This window comes from Lineus longissimus, chromosome 6, assembly GCF_910592395.1.
Source record: "Lineus longissimus chromosome 6, tnLinLong1.2, whole genome shotgun sequence".
Classification (NCBI taxonomy): Eukaryota; Metazoa; Nemertea; class Pilidiophora; order Heteronemertea; family Lineidae; genus Lineus; species Lineus longissimus.
The window spans coordinates 8,020,118-8,040,771 of NC_088313.1; the positions used below are offsets into that span (position 1 = coordinate 8,020,118).

Genomic DNA, 20,654 nt, shown 5'->3' on the forward strand with positions numbered 1-20,654 from the left:
TCCCGGCGTTTTCTTATTAGCAGACGCGAATGGAAATTGTAAAAAAGTTTCCGCCGTTCCGCCGAGGCCTAGGCCTACTGATTTGGTGATGATAAGACGAACTATTATTCCATGGCCGTCAATATATATAGTACCTCATCGATTGAAAGCGCGTAATACAATCCACTGTTCCGTGGTCGGTCATGAGACATTTCAAGTTACACAAGTCAAAAGAGTTACGTGTGTATCACGCTTGGCTTCACACGGCAGATTTCTTTCCGTGAACAAAATCAACTCATCAGCGAAATTCTCAAAGAAAAAGCGATACCCCTTCTCAAGGGGTTTTTCCACGTAAATAGAATTTCGCCCCGATTTTTTTAAATGCTGCATTATACAATGATGGCCAAATTCACTGGGAACTACTGAGGCATCTCTTGTCCAACCATTACTTGGTGGTGTATGTACACTAGCACTAGAAGAAACACAAGCAGGCTGTGGCAGACCATCACTGTTTATACTGTCACTGGGGGAACAACGCACGCACGATTCTCTTTTTTTTCTCGTATAGCACTGGCCTGGGTCTGGATCTTTGATAACTCTTGTGGCACCAGTTGAAATGGATTGACGAACCATGGAAAAAATAATACCAACATTATAAGCTTGTTGACCTCTACATGTTGGGAAAGTTGATTAAGTCTCTTAATTGTTAGAATGCTGCAGTACTGAAACTGAGATAAGGCCAGCCTCTGTATATAGGTACAGCAGAACCACCTCATTGGCATCTCACGGGTAATCATAGAACTTAAGTGTCAGTCCATGATACCACCATGCAGGATCATGCAAATGGTGGCAAGGTGGGGGGTCAACAGATCTAGTTGTAATTTCTACCACATACCTGTCCTAGGGTACTATGAAGGCTGGTGGATTGGTTTCGAAAATAACCCCACAGTTTTGGGGTACGGCTGTTAACCATTTCCTACTCATTTTCCTTTTAAAAAAACATGCATTATCCCTCAAAATAGGCTAAGTCTTTTGTCAATTTTCGTGCATCAAACAGAATTATCACTAAACACCGCCTATTGAAATTGAAAGTACATGATCTGAGCTACCTTTTCATGCCTTTTGTTTTGCCCCAGGTACATTTTAATGACAGGTACAGTACGTCCCAAAAACAATGCAATCTCAAATTTCAGTAAAAAGGCAATTTTAACTCTCCTTTAGCTCCAACACTGCAGTTTTTTAGGTGATGCCACTTCCAGGTAAGGAAGTCAGAATGCTGTTTTTTAATTTGCAAAAGAAAAAAATCCGGCCGCCCTTACGGTTTTCCGGTGAGGGGGTCGAGTCGCGCCCTTCTCACTGGTGCCCATTTTTTGCCCATTCCCTCAGATAACTGACGAAATACACATACTTTCCAAATAAAATTACATTTTTAGATGTTAGTGAACCCCCCTCTCCCTTGCCCCTCCCACACACTCCCTCAAACAACCTAGAGGCCTTTATTACCCCTGTGGAGGCTTAGCGGTCTAGGCGGAAACGAACACCAGCAACGACAACAACAACAACAGTTACAGTTACAATGCATTGTGTACATGCACGTGTACATTGTGTGATAGTCTATTGAAAATGGAACCTGAAAAATCACAGTTGAAATGTGGATTTGCTGTCATATCCAAGGATATCGAGTGTGGTACTGACGCTTCATACCCCAATGACAAGAGTGTGATCCCCTTGAAACAATGTAAGAAGGACGTGCACTCCCATTTGATGCGTTGGATGTCCTCCAGGAAAGCCAGTCAAGTCAAAAGTGAATGGGAGCTCATAGCACTTCGTGCTGGCGTGTTTGATATGAGTTCTCCAGTTCTGGACACCACAATATGCCCGAACCACCGATACAAGTTGAGTTTATCATGGAATCAGCAAAGGAGATGCCAGCACCCACTTCATCAACCCTCTAAAACAAGTCGGAAGCCCAGAAAAGATGGTGGTTCAGTTCATCGAGTGATGTCTCGGGAAATATACATCAAGTGGGGAGTTTTTGTCCCAGTTGGCTCAGGTAAGGGATCAGTCTCAAAATCACTGAAGTAGAAAAGAAGCAGTAGGCCTGTAATGATACCCACTCTGACTAAACCTAACTTTGGTGCAAAACCAACTGAGTGATAACGATTTACCACTTCACTTGTGTTCTTCCTAGAAAGTTGATTGGAGCCTTGGCTTGATGATCAGGAAGTCCCAGTTATGATTCCCTGCCAGTGCCACTGGAGGTGATGCTTCACTGCCGTACAAAATCAGCATGGCCGGTCGCATTATCAAAACAAGTCTGTCATCATCATCATGTCCTCACACTATTGTACATCATATTATCATTACCCCCATAATCTGGTGCCTTTTCAGCTCTGTGTAAAGGATGTGAGGCTAAACATCGAGTATCTGTGGCAAATGTAGAACCAGAAGTAGAACCAGCACCCATGGCTACAGAGGTGAGTTGAATGAAAAAAAGGGGAAAGATTCGGGGCAAGCCAAAGTGAATATCGGTTAATTCTGCCTGCAGCGACTGACTTACATGTAAGAAGGTCACTGATGAGAGAGGAGGGACTAAGCTGAAAACTTTGATGCCATTCTGACTCCCATCTCCTACCTTGGCAATGAGGGATTCTAAGCCAAACCTGATTCTCCATCAATATCTTTTTTCAGTCCGCTGTTGCCTCTTCCTCTGTTCAACCAGCCGACGCCTTAGAATAGGCTTAGGCAAAGCTAATGCATTAACTTTTGGGTTTAATGGGAAATTGAAATCAATGTAGAGAAAAAAGTAAAGCTAACATCTTTTTGATATTTTTCAGGTATAAGAAGGGTACTAAGGAGATTTTATTTTTATACTCAATAAGCGTATACAATGTTTCATTTCAAGGTCACATGACCTTGAACTTGGCCAAATCAAGCAATTTCACCATAAAAATTAAATGTGTGACCATGTGATTTTTTCAATCATTGCAATTTCTGACAAAACAAGGCTAAGAAATTGACCAAAATGGTGAATTTGGAGAAATAGGCAGAATTTTCGTTTCAATATTTGTGAATTTTGGGGGGAAAGTGAGTTTTTTGATGTTTTCTCTCAAAAAGTGAAGAATTCTGACAAAAATTGGATTATATTCAAAATTCACCAATTTGATGCAGATTAACAGCAGAAAATTCATGAATAAGGTGTTTACTACTACTATTTACAATATTTAGGCCCTGCCAGTGCCTGAACATGTGTTTTGGGTGAAAAAATGCATTTTTCTTCAATAATGCATGATTTTTGCCGAAATGCACAGAACTTGATAAATTTGCCAAAATAGCAATACAAACCCACATAGAATTGATCTTTATATGCATATAAGGCAATCTTATGCAACTTTGTTGTATCAGGATGTGACTGGGTTGTTGTTTTGGGTGAAAAGAAGCATTTTTCAACCAAAAAACACGATTTCTGCCGAAATTTTTGAAACTTCATAAATATGTCCAAATAACCAGATTAACCAGGATAGAATTAAACTTTATGTACATATGATACCATTTTTGTCAGATAAGAAGGTGACTCAACCACCATTTTGGGTGAAAAATATGTGTTTTTCCACCAAAAAGTACAGTTTTTGCCATAATGCATATCACGGCATGTACTTATGAGACAAACATTCGATGAGCAGTTGGTAACTTTTTAAGGGTTGGCTATAGGCACCGCCATTTTGGCTAGAGCTTGAAATCTTGGGGCAAGTAGAACTCATTCAAAATGAAGTGAATACCAATTTCAAGGCTGGTATGCAGTTCCCTGGAAAACAAAGAACTGCATACCATCCTTGAAATTTGAATTCACTTCATTTTGGAAGAGTTCTGGTTGCTCCAAGATTGCACATTCTAGCGAAAATGGTGGTGCCTATAGCCAACCCTTAATCTAATAAAAGAAGTATCATGGGAAAACCAGAATATACATGTATTTGTTACAGTTTTCTGGGTTACAATTCATCTACATGAATAACATCCAGCAAATTGAAAGAGTTACAAAAGTTTATTATAATATAAACTTTTGTAATTTCCTTGAATTTGCTGAGTGTGAAATATCTAACAGGGTTGCCAACACTGCGAATTGAAAAATCAGAATATATGACTGCCTTTGAATTAGTGCGATAGACTTCTGGCGCTGCGGCATCTGGCCACATGAAATGTTGGCAGTCAAGGCTTTCCTTCAGAGGTTTCAGGTAAGTCACTTCAGCATTATTTTGTCAATGCCGCCAGGATACCATCGATCCTCAAAAAGGATAACAACCCACTTATCAGTTTCTGTAAAATTGAACGGTTTGATTTGGAATTCTTTTCGACTTTTTTTCTTTTTCTTTGCAGATGCAGTGTTCAGAGATGCAGTGTCTGGCTCCATTGCCTGAACATCCTGAACTGAGCGGTAAGTGTGCTCTGGTGCTGTGTGTTGGCCTACAGCACGATTATCAGTTGAATTTTCCACCGTCCCTGCTATTTCGTATTCAGCCACAATCCGTTTGAGGTTTTTTACCAACCCAGCATTGTCCAGCTGGAGCTTATTTTTTGAAAACCTGAACAGATATTGATGCTCTGGGACAATCACATCCTTATGCCTATTCTTGAAAAACGTTATGTGCTGTCTCAACACATTGCGCTGAGCTACCTTTCTCCTATACTTAGTACAAAGAGCATCAACATCCTTAGAATTGCAACACATTCCATCCCTTTGTACTTGAGTTTTGAGTTTGGTACGCCTTGCCAACCTAGTATTTTGTCTGGTCTCCAATGCTTTTCTTAGCGTATTACGGTGAGCCTTATTGGCATGAGACAGAGATGTCAGCTGTTGTCTAACAGTCACTTCAGATTCTTTTCGCTCAAGTTTCCTCACTTTAGGCAAACATGACATTAGTCTTTCATCCCTTCCTATGGCGGCGACAGTTTTATTTGCACGCATGGAAACATGGCTAGTAATTGTCTGAACACGAGCATGAGGCATTCTGGATCTCTGTTGGCTAAACTGACCAAGGTTACTTTCCAATCGGTCGCTGTGTGCATCAAACCCAGAAAGTAACACTGACTGTTTGACAGAGGGTTTAAATAATGTCCTCCATCAAAATATTCACTAGAAATTTTACGCAAACCTTTGGCTGCAGTCTGGCACCCTGCCATTAGATATGCTACTGATCGTTCGAGAATACCGTCACCATACACAGAAACACCAACAGGCTTTTTCCTGAAATCTTTGCCATCACGTCGGAGATGTTCTCCTTCATACAAAAGCGACATTCCAGAGAGCATAGATCTGGCAAATTCTTCCTCATTGCCAGCTTGATGCAAAAATTCATAAGCTTTACGAATGTATGGGCCGACAGTGATTACGTCAGTCTCCTCAGCTTTTAACATAGCCATAAATGGCTTAAAAAACATGGCATCAAGTGTTCCTTAAGGTCAAACCGTCGTCCCTTGTGGACAGCTGGTCCTGGTAAAAGTGTAGGATACTGTCTGTTAATTCAATAAGCCGACCGGAATTATGCTCATGGCGATAGTGGCGGTTTTTATTGACGAAATCTAGCTTGATGTAAGAATGTCCATGTTCATCACACCATCCAGGAAATACACCAGACCAGTTAAAATCAGCTGTATTGGACTGATCTGGTGAAAACTGAGTACTGGCAAATTCAACAACTCGAGCACCTAGTGAATCAAACGTACTTCCAGCCCCTCGCCGTATTCCGTATTTGCCAAAGGTTTTAGCTAAATCAGGGGGCTCAATTGCTCGCATTCCTTCATAGAACGACCTTGAAACTTTAGCGCCAGAATGCATCTGGCAAGCACTGTAGAAGAGTTCAGAAAAAACCTCCCTATCACTATCAGTCAGTTCTCCATTCTCAACAAGTTCTTCAAGATCAGACAAATGCTTCTCCCTCAACAATCGGACTAATTTGGAATTGACATGGTCACCCATGAAGTCCACAACATAGGCTAGAGATGCCTTTGTTTGTGGTTCCAAGTCTAAAGTTTTTAGCAGATCATTGGACTTCTCAACAACACATTTTATGTGTTCAAGCTGTGTTTCTGCTATGTGATTGGGCAACCATGCGACACGGCTCTGCATATTGAATACTTCATTATTCTCACTTCTACCGGCCCACGCTGTCGCAACATGTTCGACCCCTCCACGAGTTGTAGTGTCCTGTCCCACACGAAGTCCTCTGGAGGAAGTATCTGAGAGCGCCAACGCTAATTGAGCATCTGATAAAATACCTCCTTGTCGAATCATCCTGCCAGCTGTCCTAGCTGAAACACTATCACTCAAACAGCGGTTATAGAGTCTTTTTGAGCATTCATTCATTACCTCCCCCACTGTATTTTGAGGGACTCCTAACAACTGCAACTGCATTGCCAACACTGCAATATGTTCCTTGAATGCCCCCTTCTCTTTTGTGGGAAGAGGGGCAGTCAAACCAGATACAATTTCTTTTAAAGTTGCTGATGTGTTTTTATCAATGTCAGGCATCTGCTGTAGGCTTGCACAAAGATCCATGACCATGACATCTCCAGAGCCAGTTTTTAGGTTTGAACAGATGGCAAGAATATGTCTACGAATGTCCGAGAGCTTCTGTGTAGCCCTACGTTTTCCTGCTCTAACTGCACGAACACGCTTTTCAGAGTCAACATATCTGTTGGTAGCGGAGACAAGCGACGCCGCCATTTGGTTTTCATTGTCAAGCAAACCCTCAACTGTAGCCTTAAGCTCCTTGATCTGATTCTTCAATTGTCCTACTTCTTTTTCTAATGCCTTCACCCGTTTACCATCTGCAGAGCTCACAACCTGTTTACATTTATTGTTCAGTTCAATGATTTTGTTCTCCTTTTGTCTTATCTTAAATTTCAAATGTTCATGTTTTTCAGCCTGCCTCGAAAGTTCATCTGCTTTGCGACCAACGGAAGACTGAACCTTGAAGAGTTCCCTCTTGGTTGCCGTTAGGCTTCTACGTATAGCAGAAGTTGTCTTAATCTGAGGACTATTAACCTGAACACCAGTCTCTACACTCCGAAGGCCACCACTGTAAGGAGAAGCAGCTCTTGGAGTTTTTATAAGAGGCGAGATAACTGTAGAGATTGTCCTTGGAGGAGATAGAGCAGGAGAAGAAACAGTTACAGTACCGGGAGGAGCAGCAGAGGGTGCAGCAGGAGATGCAACTGACTGCATTTGAAACGGCCTTGAAAGGAATTCTTCTAAAAGTTTTTTTTGCTTTTCACCACCTCTGCAACAACGAGCATTATAATTTTTTTGTAGTGTCAGGAATTTAGTTTCTATTTTTTTCAATTTGGCGTGTAACTGTAGTTCTGATTTTGTTCTAGGGATAAGATTAAGGTGATGAAGTGTGCGGAAGAGAAGCTTGACTGGTGTCCAATAGAGATATGCTGTAGCAGATTCCTCAAATCCCTCCAGCCCTTTAGCGGTGAAATAAAGTGAGAGAGAGTCTCTGTTGGACAGCCCAGTTTCTTCCTCCACCTGCAGGAACTGCCAGACTTTATTGTTTATGCTGAAAAGAAAAAAACAAATTCATTTGAAACTAAAATATTGTCAGTAGTTTTTTTCTCCATTGACATTATCATTGATATAGAAGCAATAATGTGGTGCCATTCTGTCATCAAAATTTTGTTAGCCACATTATTAGAATACCCAAGGTCAACTGTTGGCTACTCAAGTGAAAGGACCAATACCCAGTTTGATGCATGTTGCAAGCAATTTCTTTAAGTATACTGGTATCTCAAAGTGCTTAAACAGTAAAGCATGAAAGCTGAGCAAAGTGAGGAAAATTGGATAGCCCTGTATTACCTTTGTGAATCATCTTTAAGATAGTTGAAGTTAAAGTGGGGGTGTTCTGGGAGCTTTTCCAGCAATACTGAATACCCTGCCCCGAGTGTCACTGACTTTGGCAGCCTGGCGTACATGCTGAAAAATCAAATCAGAAAGGAGTTATTGCAGATTTACATTCATTCAGGGGTGGATCCAGGTTCACTGAATAGGCTGATAGCGCCTTAGGTGCTTTTCCTTGTACTGAAACATTGATGACCATCAATAACTCACTATCAATTACTATCAATCAATGGTAGACTTACCTGAGTGTAATCTTTTTTTCAGGCAAGGACAGGGTACTTGTATTTCAGGTCAGTAGGCCTACCGGTACATTTTGCTGAAACAGAGAGAGCAGAAGTCAGAATAAATAAATTAGCAGGGGATGAGTGAGTGATCTACTAGCATGGATGGAAGGGTTAAATTCAATATCATTGCAAGCACCACATTATTGCAATACTTTGTGTACGATTACTTGACTCAAACAACTTTCCTGTTGCCTTCTCATTGACATATTTGTTGAAAAGACAGTTGAATTAAATTTCAGACATCCTGGTACATAGAGGGTTAATAAAAAATGGCAATAAAGAACTGAATATGACTTCACAATTCAAATCTACTGTCAATAAAATAAATCGGAGGGGGTACAAACAATAAATGGGACCAGCTTTTCTTATCTATTTTACGTAGGAACGGCTGCTCGCATCAATTGTTTGCCCTCCCACCGCACCAAAAAATATCAAACGGCACTTACGCCCTAACTGGGATTGATATTAATAATATTTTTCATCTGGTCTACTTCCATTAATCTACACTTTGTTTTTGTCAAGAAAATTCCTCATAAATACGTCGATATACGGAAGAACTACGATTTATCAATTTGGGGAAGAACAGCCCAGTGCCAATCTCGCCCGCAGGACGTTAATCGCGTTACGCCATCACAAAATGTGTTGCGTAGCGACTGTGAATGGCTGGAGACGAGATCGCCACAACACTGCATTCGAGTCATAGCAAAATTACGCGGGGTGTCATGGAATTTCCCTCGGCGGCGGCTTATTATTGGGTCTATTTCAATGGAATTTCATATTCGTCCTCTCCATTGATTGCTTTGTCATTCTGGGGGGGTTAGCTGTAAGGATTACTCACCGTTTGGCTGTAATTCATCCTAAAAGAGCGGCTGTTCCGTTGAACTGACGGCGGCCATTCGCCCGTGTTTATTTCCCATCGTTTTGGCGGCTAACCACGTGATATATGTAAATTTAGTGACGAATAAAGGGGATTCCAAATTTTGATTGGATCAGACGATAAATAACATGGCGCGGGAAGTTTGAATATGCATATTTTTCCTGCATAATTAGGTGAAAACATCGATGACGTCAAAACGTAAACACGGCTTGAAATGGCTGACGCGGCGCTGATTTCTGTGGTTTTGGCATGGTTTCAAGTCGCGATTGTGGAATAAAAACGCAAAGACATTCCATCAAAACGATGTATTTATTTAATAAAGGTATGAGGAACAACATGGTATTAATAATTAGGGATGTTAGCAAGGTTTATATGGTGAATTTGGCGTATTTGTGTGACTATGATTTCGTTACGGTTCACATGGTCACACGCATGTATGGTGTTAATGCATTGGGTTGCCTAAGCCTACTTAGAAAACCCAGCAGACGGGACAGAAGGGCAAATTTGATGGGTAATGTTGTTGCAACAGTATCATAAGGACTGCTGGTCAAGCACTCTTGAGCTGGGAGAGAGAAATGATAAGAGGGTGGAGACAGATTTTCTGAAATGTTGGTCTTTGAGTCATGACTGGGCAGAATTAGCCCAGTGAAAGTTGTCAGCTACACATCAAGAATTCTTGATTTAGAATGAAAGGGTACGACTTTATTGGATGTACATTCATCAGGCTTGACCTGAGATTTTCCACGCCATTGATTGCAATTGCATTGTTTGCATTCTACAATACATCTCTCTTTTTCTAAAAAAATACATGGTGAATTTCCTAAAACTGTTACATGCTGTGTTTTTGTCTCCCTTGACTAACATAACCTGCAATATGAAGGACATCCAGATTTGATGTTCTAGTATATCTAGCGGATGGTTCATCAGGTAAAATGCGGGGCTTGGTTAAAAAATGATTTTATAGCGATATCTTGGGATAAATTTGAACTTTGGCTTTCAGTAAACAATTGTAAATGCCAAGATAGATTTTTAATGTCAGTATACTTAGTAGCGCTAATGTCAGTTTTGAACAACCAAGCCTGCTACTGGAAAGTGGGACTCTCTCCTGATACTATCCTGCACTTGGGCCTGACATGTAGTACCGTAAATGAGGTGTTACTAGTATTGGTCCCTCCCTAGTAGTGGTTAGTAGTGGTTTGGCTATTGTCTGCAAAATAGCCTTTTTTCTATGTATCATTATATTAGCTTGTAAATAAATCACCAATTTGTAAAAAAAAAGTGTCCCTGCTTCTTAGGTGGCAGCACTGTCCTCTGCAGACAGGTACAAGTGTAGCATGTGGAAAGTTGTGATCTCTCCTAAGGGACTGGACAGTACCGTAACTCAGTTCATGAAAAACTTCTCCATTCCAGTACATGTATATGTACAATTTAGCCAATGCTAGAGCAACTCCAGGAGAACATTTCACCACCAACCAAGGAACTAAAAACTTCCAATAGCAGTACTCTGACGGTGCAGCCAACTGCAGGGTTGTCCTCATCAAACAGTAATTACAGTAGGAACTGCACCTTTGGTCAATTGGCTCCTTAGCAATGGAAGGTGTTACTAGTATGTAAGAGCACTTCTGCAAGGTTCTTAGGAACAGGATGATCCCTGCATGGGTTGATAAAGATGTATTAGTAGGTCATACCACATGCCCTTCAGGTGCCTTACCCATGGGGGGGTCCAACCCTTACAACATGCTCTGGCAGCATGACACAGGCTAATGAATGGGTCAACATTAGCATCCTCACCAACAGGGGGGTTTCTTTAGGTTTTCGGACTGTAAGAAGGCTACATGTAGCTTATTCAATTACAGTGCCATCAGGTAGGCCAAGGCCGAAATGTTATTTGAAATTCAAATCAGCATTTCAGGACCTATGGGGCCCAATTCCCCAAAGGGCTTTCATCAAGGGCAAATTTGTAGTGATGAGCTTGTTCTTTTTTGGGGGGAAAAATGCAAGTGGAGTTATTTACCGGTAGGCCTACTTAAAATAGGTTAGTAGGTCTAGGCATGGGGGGGGGGGGTGATCATGGTGGTTGACAGTAACTACTAATCCTCATGGCCAGCACCAAGCATAAATTATGTGTTCATTATGCATTTATTTTATAATTCATCAAGTGTACACAAGGTGGCAGCACTAGCCAATGAGTGTCATTTTGGTGGAAAATAGCACTTTTTCCTTGGTTTATCCTGGGAAAACAGTAAAAGCGGCCGGAAATTTTATTTCTGATTTTGAAAGTAGGTATCATTGCCTTTATCATGTGCAAGCCACAGCATTCAAAGACCTGCAGTGTTGGAGATATGAGCGTCGATAGAGAGATCTTCCTAAGCACTGCCCCTAGGTATGCATAATTACTAGGCCTAGCACGACCAAAGTATGAAGTGTTACTCAATGACCTGTTGCAGAATGGAAGATCTCATCAAATACTTCCATCATACAAAGGGGGAAAATCCAGCTATTTTTTAGTCTCTGCAGGAGTGCCCAACATTGACCCAAAAATACACAACAAATAGGGGGAAAAAAGCTAAAACAAGCCCCCTAACTAGGCCTGCCCCTAACTCGGTTGCTAGTGATTTTTGAGAGTCATCAATTGCTGTGTAATGATGTCTTAGTGGAAGGATCTTGCATACCTAATCTCGTTAAAAACGGTTGACCCCCACCTTGCCACCCTCTGCATGGTGGTATCATGGACTGACACTTAATCGCATTTCGATATCAGTACTTACTTTGCAACGTGCACTGCCCTAGTATCAGCAACTCTAAACTTTAGTCCTCTGCACCTTAACCAAAACTGCAGTTCCATGTTCTTGTATTCGTCTGGTGCTTTCGTGAACTTTGCACCAGGTATGTCGTCTTCGGTGAGCTGAAATTGAAGAAGTACAAAATTGGTAATTGGAAGAGAAAATTTGTCGCAACTCTAAACCTTTCCTCTTGCCCCACTTTTTGATTGAGGAGGTTGACTGAAGTTTAGAATTTGGCGAGTTGCTACATTGCATCACAGTAAGATCGAACTGATTCGAAATAAACTAAATAATAAGCGAGCCGTCCCATCCTTTTTGAAGACAATTACAGGCGCACTGGCCCAAGGACTAGAGGACTCCTCTAAGATTCCACGCTGAAGACCATCCTTCACAGCAGTTGCAATCTCCTGCTCCTTTCGCCATCCATGACGCCGTAAAGGTACTCTGACAGGCTTGGCATCCCCTGTGTCTATACTATGTCCAATCACAGCTGTCTTACCAATATCAGTTGGGGAAGTCGAGAAAGTGTCACCGTATTTGCTGAGAACTGCTGCCAATTGCTTCTTTTTCTCCACAGTCAAATTTGCCGCTGATTTTGCATAAAGATCCTCTAAATGATCAGGGACCCTATCCTCCATCTCGACCAAGGAGACAGAACTCAAGGAGGGTGGAGGTGAAGATGGCGAAGAGGCTACAGAATGTGGCAGAATATCATGCCGGCAAGTGGCGAGTGGATACTCCTTTCTATTAAAGGCAAAAACAGAAGAACTCATCTTCAGATCACACCCAAAGCGTGGCCAGAAATCCAGGCCCCAGAGGCCATCCATCTGATCCATTTTCGACACAAACATTTTGAAGGTGAATTGGGTATCATGAACCCTAACTGGCATGTGAACTTCCCCTAAGATGTGAAGTGACGCTTCTCCATCAGCCATGTGAACCTGCATGCCAGTCTTCTGAAGAGGTGGACGAAATTTCTGAGGAATCTTGTAGTACACCTTTGACGACAGAAATGTACTAGCAGAACCAGAGTCCAACAAGAAAGATGTCGGCAAACCATTGAGATCGGTTGTGAGATAAGCTTGTATCGGAGGGTGAGTAATATTAGCAACAGGGTCATGACCAGCCCTCACCTTGAAGGCATGACCTACTGGTTTGACGGCTCAGAGTTGGCCTCGAACTTTTGCCTGAAATGATCTTCTACTTGAGAGCAGTCCTTCCAAATATGCCCCTCATGCTTACAAATCAAACAAGTCACAGTGGACCGCCTGTCGTTCTGTCCGTAGCGAGTCCTCCTGTTGTTTTCTGACGAACCAGGAGCAGCATCCTCTCTGTCCCCGTTGTTCCCAGTATCTCTACGCTGTCCAGCATCACAACCACCATGGGCCCCTCTGCCGAAAGCACCACCCCTATTGGATGCATTAGGGTTGTTTCCTCTGTCAAACCGTCCACGGCCACGCCCAAGTCCACGTGATGATTGTCTGTCTGTTCCACTCTGTGCACCATACTGTGGGGTTGGCTAATAGCAGCGACACTGCCTGCTGTGGTCGACTGGTTGGTGGCCAGCAGGTGGCTTTCATAAGACTTAGCCTGACGGAGCACTTCTTCAATCGGTTTGTCCTTGTATTAGTGGAGTTTATCCCCCAAGGGAGTATCACGGAGTGATAGATATAACTGTAGCCCAAGGTCACACATTTGCCTTCCATATGCTCGCTTACTGTAGAGACACAGCCTGAATGCCAAATCATCCAATGACTCTTCCGGTTCCCTCTTTACATCGCGCAGGCGGGCTGCCCACTCCGAGCGCTCACCAATGAAGTGGGTGTCCAGGGCCTTAACTAGGCCATCAAAGGTGACACTTGTACCCTGGAGATCCATACTAGCAAACACCCTACTCGCGCGTCCTTGTAGCTTGATACGCAAAAGCTCTAATTTCTCCTCCTTTGTCCAATCCAGTGTCACTGCATTAAAGTTTGCCAGGTAAGCCTCCCAATCCACTTTGGATTCATCAAACACTTTGATATTTGGGGGTTTGTGACGAGGTTTTGTCTGTGGAGTTTTGGTGGAACCGCCAAAAGAAGAGTTGTGGTAGTTATTCACAACTGGTGCCTCAAATTTACTTGTGTTCATAACATCCCCCTCAGTGCTGGCAACCGGTAACGATCCAGTGCCTGCGGGAGGGAGAGACGCAGACGCTGGTGGGGCCTGTCCCCGAGTAGTGGGCAAGCTGTGTGACGTGTGTGTGTTCGCTACTGTGGCTGGCAGCCATTGGTCCCCAGCAGTGGCCGGTAACGATCCAGACACCACAGGGTGACCAGGCGGTGGGCAAGGCTGAAGCTGACCAGCTGAAGTGGTAGATGCAAGACTAGTTCCAGAAGTAAGTGTGGCCATGCTCGAATGAGCTGCCACTGGACTGTTCAATGACATGCATGAACATGGTATAGCCTGGTGGGTACCACTAACAGGCATATCAGTCGATTTGACCGCTTGAAAAGCAAGGGAATCCTGTGCTATCACCTGCTGGTGAGCTGCAAGATGAGGTTGGTCCTCCGTCTGCGTGGTCCCTGTCCTTAGCGAAATTGGCTCCGGAGCTGATATTGTAAGCTCGGGAGCAAAGGTATGATGTGTCCCAGGAAAACTAACTGACGCCTCAGGTGGCTGGGGGTCAGAGGGCAACTCAGGCCATGGAATGCCTTCTGCTTGCCTCAAGGTGGTGTGACCCTGGTGAGAAAGAGTAGGTGGCCCTGGTGAATGTACAGAGTGATATGGCTGAGTGGGAGGAGCCATTGGAGTGGAGTGCATGGGTGGCATGCAGGTTCCCTCCATTGGAGTGTTGTCATAAGATGTACCGTCCATATCAAGGGAGATGGCTGAAAAAAGATCAGACAAATGCTTCCTAACAGTGCCAAAAAACCCAAGTGACTCCCTGGACCTGGTAACATCTGGAGACTCAACAACAGCCTGTTCTGGTATACGTGGAATAGCTCCTTGGAGCTGCCGACCTCGCAGCTGCATCCCCATTTGCATCCCTTGGTTTGCCATGCTGCAAGTATTCACTCTGCCTTAAAGGAGGATCAGCACCCTGCTATGTAGAAATAAAGCCCTGTATACGATCAAGCACACAGAACCAACATGCACTCATCAGCAAGTATCATATACATGCATGCAATCTGCAACTAAACATGCAATATCAAGTTACATGTGAGGAAAAATAAATCACATACTAATACATGCATTAGCAAAATACAACCATTACCTGGGAAAAAAATGCATTAGGTACATTCATCCATGCATCGACTACTATGAAAAACATGTGAAACATGTAAATCAATGAAGCATGTGACACAATCAACCATGTGAAACTATGAATGCAATTAGGTAGGCCTAGTTCAAACCTGTGTACAAAATGCAACAATGTGCAAATCACACTGGATAGCAGGTGTTAAAATCAGCCCCAGTGATATCCATGCATGAAAGTTCTTTACATCTGCGCATCCTCTTGTCGCATCATCTGCAGGCCTTGGGTGATCGCCCTTCTAATGCTAAAGTGATACAAGTCCAGCCCTCGGTGTGATGTAAAGTGGATATCTCCACTTACGCTTGTGGCCAGATTCACAAGGATCGATCGATCATGTTTGTATCGCACAATTAGCTTAGAATATTGTTCCTCGCGACACTTCAGGAGCAACTTCTCATTGAAAGATTTCCTCCTTGCATCAAAATGTTCTGCCGATGTGTTTCTGCACCGTTTCCTATTAACAACTTGGCACAGGATGATTTTTCACAAAACTGGGCAGCTCTCCTTCAACTGCTTGCACAAAGTAACCAAGGTGCCAAGGACATTCTCCGTCAGCTGTTCGTCTGGTATGTGTGGGCTAGCCACTAAATCATTAGTGCCCAGTTCCAGAATAAGCAGGTTCGGCTGTATCCTCGTCACAGCATTTTGTACAAAAGCACGACCGGCCTCATCACATTGCAGGCCCCCCAGGCCAGCAAGGTTCACAGTCTCCTCCGGCAAGCCTAACTTTGCTGCTAAGTTAAAGGTAATAGGCACCGAAGCCGGCGCACCCAGCTCCTCCAGCAGAAATCGCCTGTAGCGCACAACAAAAGAGTGTCCCGTAACAAGAATCCTCATCCCCACTTGGCAATGTATAGTAATGTTACACACAGTACATACCGGTACACACGCTTACGCAATACATGTCCGTGTAGATTCCCGTCCTGTTCCCGGCCTTCTCAAAAACACCCGAATAAAGTCAATCAGAAGATTCCATGATAGTTCGAAATGGAAGGTCGCCAATGAATGATATCTGCCGTTAAACGTGGAGGGATAAATCAGACTCAGATATGATGTTTGCTATCACTTTTATTCCATGTTTCTCATCAACTCGAACGTGTGTACATCAAGCCATTACAGCGAAGTTCGGCATTTGGCCGTGGCGGCGCTATCGTCCGGTGTCTCCGGGATTGCGCGGGAAGGGGTTCATACAGGCTGATACCATACAAGGACGGTGGATGGGGAGGAGGACGGTAAAAAGTCCAAGTTGTAGAGTTGCTTTCACTTCAGAATCTTTAGGCGAGTGGGGAAACAATCGCGTGATGTCTCCCTAAGACAAAGAACTAATTTGCATACATCGAAGAGTGATGAGAATATAAACAATGTCCTCAAATATTGAGGTTAGCAGTTCAGCGCAGGTCAGCGCAAAGTCTATTATGATGGATGACTCCCTCATAATATGCATTTATCCCCTAGACACACCTAGAATGACTAACACAACACAGTGTATAGATTGATTATGGACCGATTAGGCCAAGATTTGAGATCTATATTTATTTGCCAAACGGGCTACATGGAGAGAGCATTCTCTGCAAAACATTACAAAGGAAACCCTAGAATGGGTAAAAGGTAAATGCGTCACGTGACCCAAGAGATTGAATTTATGGTCACGTGACCATAAATCAAATAAAATAGACAATTTGCTGAAACGGTTGAGAGGGTACCGCCACAAGCCGAAGGTCACTGAGGCCACCCCACAACCGGCAGAAAATGCTCTCTCAAAATAAATCCCGGCGAACCGCCGAGTGAAAATAATGACGCATATAATGACGCTAGATATTTAAAACCGCAGCACATCACTCAAGTCTACGTGTAAGTAGCAATGACGAGGTGAAATAATGTATATATTAGAGTTACAACTGTCGCGTCCACCAATTATAACACCGTGTTATGACAAATTTGGTATATATGAGACTAATAATCTAAGACGAAATGTCTAAACCGAGTACCAAGACTATGTCGAAATCAACCCAGCAGCCTAAGTCTGACTGGGAGGAGTGTATATATGAAACTACTACACAGATACAAAACACACCTGACAGCCCAAGTCTGACCAGGACAATAACAAATGACCTACAAGGTCGCGAACCAAAGCCCGCCGTGCGCTTGGCACATCCTGTCGTATGTTAGCAGGCACGAGTCAAAATCGCCTCGGGTAAATGTATTGAGATGATTGTTGACACGAGAATTAGTTATAAAACATGTATATATTTTCTGAAGGCATCGGATGACCACCTGCCTGCTGCCCGGATGTAGGCATCGGATTTGCCCTCGATTGCGGATTGTGTTGCAGCCCCAATTCGCAAACTGTGCCCCTTAAAGCGGGAAGAGTCTAGACCGCAGAAAGAGAGTGCACGCTTGAGTGTACCGTCGAAGTCCTTGCGCAGGAAAGGAGAGTCACCGGGATGGCAGAAAAGCAGCCCGGGTGATAAACCCCGTACAGCCAAAAAGCCCCTCACGTGTTCTAATGGGCAAAATTGCGACCTAGCAGAAAGGCGCAAGGTTTGAGAGCCTTGTGTGTTGCTAGACTTAAATCTTCGAAAAGATACCAGGAGCCCATCGATTCGAGCGTCAAGTCGAACAAGTGAAGGCAGTTGGCTAGACGGGATTTAGTCGAAGGGAGCATCTCTCCCACCCTAAGAAAGGCACTGAAACCAAGTACTAGGGCAGTCTGAAACATGACCGAGTTATAGTCTGAAGACGTAACAAGTGGGGCCGCAACCAATAATTTGGAAAGGATTTCCCTGGTAACGGGCAAGCGGACATCCGGGTGCGCACGCAAATATTTGGCGGCGCAAAGTAATTTAGCCACAACGAATGATTTGGTCGGGTCAGCCATGTCATTAAGCTTATGTAAATAGGATATAGCCGACATGCTGGACGCAAAAGACGAAGGGGAATACCCACGGCCGTGCAAAAAGGCAATGAAAAGAGTTAAAATGGGCACCAGATAGGAAGGAAGACGTAGTTTCGTTTTGATGTAGTCGTTGAAAAATGGAGCGAAAATGTCCCAGGTCCTACGATAAGCCACCATAGTGGACGATGCAACCATGTTACTGCGCAATTCACTCAACGCAGATTCCATCCATCCGGGTAAAGCTCTGGAGGAATCGGTGTGGGCGTTGGGTCCGCCCAAGGCGCCCGTTTGCAGAACGCATGTATCTGTAAACGAGAAAGCATGTCAGCGAATACATTCTTTTTCCCAGGAATATGCTTTGCTCTCACAACGATATTATGCACGAGGTAGGCTTTTACCAGGGACCGTACCAGGGACATTATCTGCGGTTCTTTAGATGTTTGTTTGTTTATGATGGACACTATGGCTTGGTTATCAGTGAAGAATACTATGTTCTGGTTGGCCCAATTTTTGCCCCATATCAAAACGGTTAACACGATAGGGAACAGCTCCAAGGTGGCGATGTTAAACTGTCTCCATGCCACGGGCCAGATCCCGTAAAACCAATGAGTTTTATATAGAGCGCCAAATCCGATGCTGCCCGCGGAATCCGTGAAGAGCTGTAGTTGATTATTTGAGAACCAGTTGTCGCCATGAAAAAATGATCTACCGTTAAATTGGTCAAGAAAAGCACGCCAAACGAGGAGGTCCTCTTTAGTCTGCTTGGTAATACGAATATGATGATATGGGTTAGCGTAACCTATTGTAAGATCAATGAGCCGCCTGGAAAATGCACAGCCCGGCAGAACAACGGAACAGGCAAAATTGAGGCACCCAAGCAGTGACTGAAACTCAAACAGCATGGCTTTGTTTTTGGATAAAAAATAATCAAGTTTTAGCTTAAACTTTGAAATCTTATCCACGGGCAATCGGGCCTCCATTTTTTCTGCATCAAGAGTAATGCCAAGGAATGGAAGAGCAATGGCTGGTCCGAAGGTTTTTTCCGGGGCCAGCGGAATGCCTACCTCTTTACAAAAGGCCTCAAATTTTTCCAAGTCCCTCTTAGAGGCGTCCTTGGAGAGCGAAATAAAAATAAAATCGTCCATTACATGGACCATGGAAGAAAAACCCAGCTTATTTCGGCAAATCCATTCTATGGCAGTACTAAACCTTTCGAAATGGGAGCAGGAAATGCTGGCCCCCATCGGTAACACCCGATCCATATAGTATTTTCCCCGCCACTCGAAGCCAAGCAGGGGTAATCTTCGGGAGCAACGGGAATGATACGGAAAGCCGACTTAACATCACATTTCGCTAGGTTAACCTGTTTGTCCTGCTTTTTGATGAAGGAAATTGCATCATAGATAGAAGAATATTTAACACTAGTAAGATCTTTGGGGATGCCCTTGTTAATGGAATCGCCTTGGCGAGGGTACGACAGGTTGTGGATCATACGAAAGTCCCCAGGTTCCTTCTTAGGGACAACACCAATGGGGGATGCCCTAAAATCGGGCGTAGGTGGAGAATCAAACGGGCCGAGAATTCTACTTTCTTGTAGCTCAGATGCAATTTTCCTATCGATGACCTCTGGATGCTTACTAGCCGACGGCGAGTTCGGGCAGAAACTGCTAGCGCGAATTCCCTGATATTCTAAACGGAAGCCGTCCGTGAAACCATCCAGCAGAAATGTGGTTAATTCATGGTCGTAACCTTCTAAATATTTCGCTAGGACTTGAGGCTTAATTGGCGTCGGCAGCCGGCTTTGCATTGGATAGGTTGTTGTAGCGTCTAGCGGGGTTAGGTATGGTGACAATGGATTTTGGTCGAGGGTTAGACATGGCTGACGGGGAGGATGATTAAGTGCAAGTCCACGATAGCACCAGGCAGTGGGTGATAGAGCAATTTCACAGATTTCATTGATATTTGGTGGGTGGAGCCCCTTAGGTGAGAAATGAAATCGTGCCAAATATTTCACCAATCCCTCCAACAGGGGCTGAGATATGGGTCAGAGTTGATTTGGGGGTGATTTTGACCTTTTTTTATAGAGATCTTTAGTGGGGATAATGAGTGACCCTGCGCAGGAAATGGATAGAATATTGGATTGACCTGTTGTTATGAGTGAATACATGACAAGAGCTACCCAAATACAAAAAAGCATAGCCAAATGACCTTCGATGTTGTTGTACTAGGCCTACCCCTACCCCTATCTCAAAGGGGTCAATGAAACATGGTGAACTTTCAGCCCGGATATCTCACCCTTTGCAGGGAGTTGGGCAATGGTTCTTTGCCTGTCGGATACTTTATGATGTCAAGATCTAAAATCAAGAATAAAAACGTTGTCCGCTCTGTTCAGCTAGGAATGCCAAAGCTTGAAAGTTAGGCCAAATTTGATCATTTTGGGCTGTCGCCACCTATTGGGAATGACTTGAACTAGTATGATTTTCTACAGAAATTGATTATACGTGCATCACCGATATCCCTGCGGGAGATATAAGCTTAGGGACCATCTCAACAGTATTTTGAGGCCAAGAAGACTAGGTCACCCAGTCTTGGGGTCCGACCCCCCTCCCCCTCAAATTCAATTTATTCATCAAAAAGATC

The 20,654-nt window shown here is 43.6% G+C and overlaps 1 protein-coding gene and 1 long non-coding RNA gene across 2 annotated transcripts; both read right to left on the reverse strand.

Moving 5' to 3' along the window:
• Positions 1-7,476: 7,476 nt before the first annotated feature.
• Positions 7,477-9,065, reverse strand: LOC135489778 (uncharacterized). Its single transcript, XR_010447224.1, has 4 exons — positions 8,999-9,065; positions 8,119-8,192; positions 7,835-7,951; positions 7,477-7,538 (listed from the first exon to the last, which is right to left on the reverse strand). It is a non-coding gene; the product is annotated as an uncharacterized LOC135489778 (long non-coding RNA).
• Positions 9,066-19,206: 10,141 nt separating this feature from the next.
• LOC135489915 (uncharacterized) lies at positions 19,207-19,821 on the reverse strand. Its single transcript, XM_064775544.1, has one exon. The coding sequence runs from the start codon at positions 19,819-19,821 to the stop codon at positions 19,207-19,209; it is 615 nt and encodes a 204-aa protein (XP_064631614.1).
• Positions 19,822-20,654: the final 833 nt, after the last annotated feature.

Bases quoted from the DNA above. Each gene is read 5' to 3' on its own strand.
- LOC135489915 (XM_064775544.1), bottom strand. From the start codon at position 19,821: ATGCAAAGCCGGCTGCCGACGCCAATTAAGCCTCAAGTCCTAGCGAAA.